General features: G+C 39.2%; 1 protein-coding gene across 4 annotated transcripts in view; it reads left to right on the top strand.

Annotated features, from left to right (window-relative positions):
* Nucleotides 1–6,000, top strand: part of pigk (phosphatidylinositol glycan anchor biosynthesis, class K) — a 146,107-nt gene continuing 140,107 nt past the window's right edge. For all 4 annotated transcript variants that reach the window (XM_086270560.1, XM_086270559.1, XM_086270563.1 and 1 more), the window contains exons 1-6: nt 1–161; nt 353–406; nt 510–601; nt 3,577–3,712; nt 4,533–4,644; nt 4,738–4,834. In XM_086270560.1, the coding sequence (XP_086126686.1) occupies nt 96–161; nt 353–406; nt 510–601; nt 3,577–3,712; nt 4,533–4,644; nt 4,738–4,834 (557 nt within the window). In that variant the 5' untranslated portion in view covers nt 1–95. The remainder of the gene's footprint in view (nt 162–352; nt 407–509; nt 602–3,576; nt 3,713–4,532; nt 4,645–4,737; nt 4,835–6,000) is intronic.

The raw sequence follows: 6,000 nt of genomic DNA, 5'->3' as shown, positions 1-6,000 counted from the left end.
ACCTTTATTTTGAAAATGTCTGCCACCGGAAACACTTGCTGAGTGGATCCACCGGTTTTCACTTCCTACATGTCCACTGCTAACAGAGCTGCACAATGAAAATACTAACTTTATTAGGATTATTTTCAGCATGCTTTTTAGCAAACAGCATCAACATCGAGGTGAGTTTATTATTTTCACGTAGCTCCGATTTTCCCTTCGGTTTGTTGCATTTTTAGGTAGAAACATCGTTGTCATGTTAGCCAGCCCTGCTGTCATGCTAGCTTTGTTGATGCTGAATATACTTGCTTATATGACCCCAAATCCCGATAAAACATAGATAATTATTCACCTTCTTTCGGTTATTTCACAGAATAGCGCAGGGCAGTTCTTCAGCAGTGGGCATACGAACAATTGGGCCGTTCTGGTGAGTGTTCTTTTATTTTTCAGGTTGAGTAAATGCTAATAGATGATGTTAGGAACAACCGAAGACATATATGTGCATCTTCTTCATTTGCCTTTATTAACAGGTGTGCACATCCAGATTCTGGTTCAACTACCGACATGTGGCAAATACTCTATCTGTGTACAGAAGTGTGAAGAGGCTGGGCATCCCTGACAGGTAATAATGATAACAATGATGATAACTTGATTTGTATAGCACCTTTTAAAACACACAGTTGCAAAGTGTTTCACAATCGGGATAAAACCACACATTTAAGGTAAGAATATAAGTTCCAGCACACAGACAAACAAACAAGCATATGGTGTTGCTATGGTCAAATATAATGGGAGAAATATTAGGGAAAACCAACTACTGATTCAGCCCATTTCATAGGCTGATGAAAACTTGTGTGGCTTCTAATATAAGAGCATGCTTAAGAGACCCTGTTCAGACAGTTGGAAGGACTGGCAATGAAAGGCTTTATATGTTGTTAATAATAATTTTAAAAAGCATTCTGCATTTCACTGGAATCCAATGAAGGGAAATAAGAATAGGGCTTATATGTAGGTGCCTGCTAGTTTTTAGAGGCAACCTAGCAGTTGTGTTCTGGGCTAAGGAGGAAATGCACATGAAAAGTGAGTTATCAAGGCATGTGAAAATAAAAGTGTGTATTGAAAGTTCAAAATTACTGGATAACAGTAAATGTTTCATTCACCTATGGTCACCAGCTGTGGGTACAAGCAGCAGAAATGGGCTTCCCCTGAATTGTGGCTAGCCTCTCCCTTAGAGATAGGGTGAGAGGTTCAGTCATCCGGGAAGGGCTCAGAGTAGAGCCGCTGCTCCTCCATATTGAAAGGAGCCAGTTGAGGTGGTTCGGCATCTGATAAGGATACCTCCTGGGTGAGGTGTTCGGGGCATGTCCCACCGTGAGGAAGCTCCGGGGCAGACCCAGGACACGGTGGAGAGATTATATCCCTCAGCTGGCCTGGGAACGCCCTGGTGTTCCCCAGGGCAAGCTGGAGAAGGTGGCTGGGGAGAGGGAGCTCTGGGCCTCTCTGCTTAGGCTGCTGCCCCTGCTTCTCAGCCCCGGATAAGCGGAAGAAGATGGATGGATGGATCATAGTTAAAAAAAGAAAAAAAAAAACAAGACTGGATGAGCTTTGAAGTGTGATATGCAAATTTTAAATGCTCAAAATATTATCAGGGTTCTTAGCAGATGATCTGTATTTATAACAAGAGAGCTGATGTAATAACTGACCTCTAGGGGTGGCTGTAGCTCAGGTGGCAGAGCAGGTCAGCCACTAATCAGAAGGTCAGTGGTTCGATCCCAGGCTGCCTCCTGGCTGCATGCCAAATATCCTTGGGCAAGATACTAACCCCATGTTTGCCTACTGGTGGTGGTCAGAGGGCCCGGTGGCGCCAGTGTCCGGCAGCCTCGCCTCTGTCAGTGCGCCCCAGGGCAGCTATGGCTACAATGTAGCTTGCCATCACCAGTGTGTGAATGGGTGAATGACTGAATGTAGTGTGAAGCGCTTTGGGGTCCTTAGGGACTAGAAAAGCACTATACAAATGCAGGCCACTTACCATCTCTATACAGAAGTTTTTAGGGCGAACACGAGAATTTAAATTTTGCCAGGACTGAGATGAGGTATTTGAGGCCGAAAAGGCTATTGAGGTTGTTAAGCTTAGCCAAAAAGGACCATTGTGTATTATAAGCATAGAAATAGAAATTAGTTATCCTGGTCACTGTAGTATTAAAACGATTAATCAGGTTGTTGAGTCACACAATCATGTAAGGTGTAAAAATAAATTTCACTTATAATAGCAAAGACATTTAAAATTTGAGGAATTGAAACATATTTTGGTTCTATATGGTAGTTAATGAAATATTTTTGGATTTTAGACATTCTGAAGAGGTCAAGTTGATCAGTAGGTAAATTTATAATGGGGACCTTTCAATATTTTCATGCATGATGAAGAGAAACCAGTTTATTAGACATTATATTTTCCAGAGTAATCAGTGTTGAAAATATGTGACAGTTGCAGTCATTTGGAGATATTTTAAAGACTCAATAACATAAATAGTCTTTCGGCATAATAATTATTATTGCTGGATTTAACAAGATATAGCATATTATGCGGTTGCTTTCTGAAAGAAATATGTATTCTGACTATCAATTAATTAATCTTAGATGTAATTGAACAATCATTTTTAATTATCATTGTGTATTCAGTAGTTAAGGGAGAAATTTATTCATCCCAGCAGGTGAAGTGTTTTGTAAAAGTTGCTCAAAAATTTATTAAAAAGAGGTACAGTAGAAAGAGGAACTGTGTAACTGGACAGCTACTGCAATGAAGAAGCTCATGCTGTTAGTCTTTGGCTGAACCCCTGGCTAGCCAGAACATTGTTTAGAGGGTATGGGATATTTTACTGGACTTTCAGAAGAGTTTTGACATTGTCCTGCTCACTATTATTGCACATCGATTATCCACGGCCACATCCGGGGCCGAAGCGGACTTCTGAATAAGTTTACTGAGTCTATGGTGCTGTCCATTGTTAGGCTTGGCTTTAGCTGAGAGCACCTCAGAACATGCTGTCCATTCTACAAGGTGCCTGTATTGTGTCAAAATGAATTAAGTGAGTGCTCAAACGTTTTTCCACAGCCTACTTTGGTTTGTTGTTTGTTCTGGGGCCTTTCCCAGATGGAGAGCTGCGGTAAAATAAAACATCCAACGTGGAGAAAATGGCAAATACGTTTGACAAGGTCTGTTTTGTGTAGAAGGGCACCAGTGGCAACAGGATGAACAAGTGTGCATATACTAATAAGTTTTCATTTTATTTCGAGATAGTAAAGTTTCAGAAATCAGTCCTGGCTCTGGAGAGTTACACAGTACTTGTGGTGGTAGTGCTGGTTAGCGATTGACTGTATGATTGGTGGGAGCTCTTGATGTCCAAATGTCAAAAGTTTCAAAATATTCAACAGCTGGTCCAACTGTAAGATCAATAAACAAACTGATGCAATTTAATTTTCAGGCTAAATGCATTATCCTTCACAACATAACAGTTAACGTGTTTGATAGCAGCCATTGTCCTTTTACTTATTTCAATATCATCATATTAACTCTGTTTTTTCTCTTTTTTTAATCACCAGCCACATAGTTCTGATGCTGGCTGATGACATGGCTTGTAACCACAGAAATCCCAAACCTGCTACAGTGTTCAGTCACAAAAACATGGAGCTGAATGTGTATGGTGACGATGTGGAAGTGGACTATCGAGGTTATGAGGTCAGTTCAGGTGTTTACACCTCACCTTCATTCTGTGAATCAACACTTATGTTAGCCTTATGTGTATCAACAAGCCCTGAGTGATTTTTAAAGTCTAAATGCAAAAATTGGGTATTTTGAAGCCAGAAAAAGATGAATCGCTTGAGCATAATCACAAATGTTCATGACTGTTTGGCATAAATTGTAAATATTTTCCTACCCCAGACAGTTTGATTCTGCTCAGCTTGTTATATAAACATTTACTGTGATTTATGTGACAGTCTCACATGCTGTGTTTCACCTTCAGTGTTGCGTTAAATAACTTGAGGAGAAACGGATTATGTCCAAGGCAACATTTTTATTGACCAGGACATTTTATAATCTACACGTCTAAAATGGGGCCCAGCCGGTTTTTATTTATTTTTCTGATTATTATGGACTAAGGCGAGTTCGTTGTTTTTTGACGACTCACTCTGTTTTGTGCCTTTTTAAAAATACAATGACACTGTACTGCCCGTCTTTGTTTGCTGTCACACCACATTCATGTGCAACAAAAACCAATAATCATTAAAAACAGAGGAAAAAAAACTCAGATAGGAGCTGATTATCAAATTTTAATTAAAGGATAAGTGGAGAAGATCAAAAATGTGGTCACTTACTGATCCTACCAATGACAATTTAAATATTACGAATTGACTTTTCATCACTAACTTTTCTTTTTACTGGCTTTTGTTTTGTATAGTTTCAATCTTTGAATAGTTTTATTTAACAACTAATTTACTACTTCCTGTCAGAGACATAGATGGAAAATGACCACAGGTTTGTACCGTGTGTTCCTTAGGTAACTGTGGAGAACTTCCTGCGAGTTTTGACTGGGCGCCTGCCTCCCAGCACACCACGCTCTAAACGCCTCCTTTCTGATGATCGAAGCAACATCCTCATATACCTGACAGGTACTTAAAGGGAAAAAATGTACCTATGAAGTTGAAGTAATTAAAGTTGAACAAAGTTGAATTAATTATTTTTAATCTGTGGTTGATTAACAGGCCACGGTGGGAATGGCTTTCTGAAGTTCCAGGACTCTGAGGAGATTAGTAATGTGGAACTGGCAGATGCTTTTGAGCAGATGTGGCAGAAAAGAAGGTAAATAAACTGAAAAGTGACTTCAAATAATCCCGTTTGTCAGGTCTACTTTACTTGTTTTTTCTTTGCCCTGCAGGGCATTTAGCTGTGCAGCATGCCAACAAGCATTTAACAGCACAAAACATCACAGCCTATGAGTATTATAACTTTATCAGGAGGTTCCCATTCTGTTGATTCTTTATAACAAGCAAAACAGATGATTATCAGAGGTGTGTTACGTTAAATTGATTCTCTTATCAAGGCTTTGTGTGTATCAAATGACTTCAGTGGTTGAAAGAGTGCTGTCAGTGCAGTGAAACTGTATACTCTCTATTCAGGCTTTTTTAAAAATAGCTTCAGCTCAGCTTGAAAGGTAGTGCTGGGCTTTCAATTGTCATTGGGAACATCAACTTGTAGCCTTGATAGTTCTTTTTTTCCTGCCTGTAAATTGTAGATTAAGTTTTATATGCAGTAGGAATACAGTAGTTAAATGAGGAGCTAAATGTGTGAATCTAAAGGGCTAACTTGAAGGCCATGAAACCATATATATATTTAAAAAATCTTTAAATTTCATTGTTTAAGTATTTTTCTTGCCTATTGTACATTCGTGATGGAAGCAAAAACTTGCAGGAAAATATTCACAGATAATAATTTTTAACTGGTTGAACCATCTATCCATGAGTTTTAACATTTAGCTGGGCCATATTTAGTGAGTAATTAATAAATCAATAGGAATTGTTATCAATCGGTCTGAAACTAACAATTTTTTATGTATAGCTGAAGCTGAAGCTGTTGGATGTCTAGTTTTGTTAGTAAAATAAACAACGACAAATCTAGGAACAATGATTCGCTAATGCGTGTGTGGCAGACACAAGGTTTCTAGGCCATATCTGGTCCTTTGCAAAGTTTAATCCGGCTAGCGTATCACTTCACATCCGTCCCCCTTCGTTGTGTCTGTATGCCACACAAAACAGACGGGCACACTGCAGCTGCAAAATAACAAGCTAGCTCACAGAAAATGGCACAGAATATAAAAGCTGACTCTGAAGGCATAAAGAGTGACCTGTGTATATTTGCATTGAGATGACTGCTGTTTTCAAAGAATGAAATTTGCTTTGCCTTGAATCTGCACATCAGCACAGAAACGGAGCCAAGGACGGTGAAAATGACTAAAGCATACTGTACAG

This window comes from Aulonocara sp. 'chitande type north' Nkhata Bay, linkage group LG18 (assembly GCF_057382095.1).
Source record: "Aulonocara sp. 'chitande type north' Nkhata Bay isolate Kocher_YH1m ecotype deep benthic linkage group LG18, A_spYH_male_GT1.1, whole genome shotgun sequence".
NCBI lineage: Eukaryota > Metazoa > Chordata > Actinopteri > Cichliformes > Cichlidae > Aulonocara > Aulonocara sp. 'chitande type north' Nkhata Bay.
Note: the sequence above shows the minus strand (reverse complement) of the source record. Positions and strands in the feature narration are given on the sequence as shown.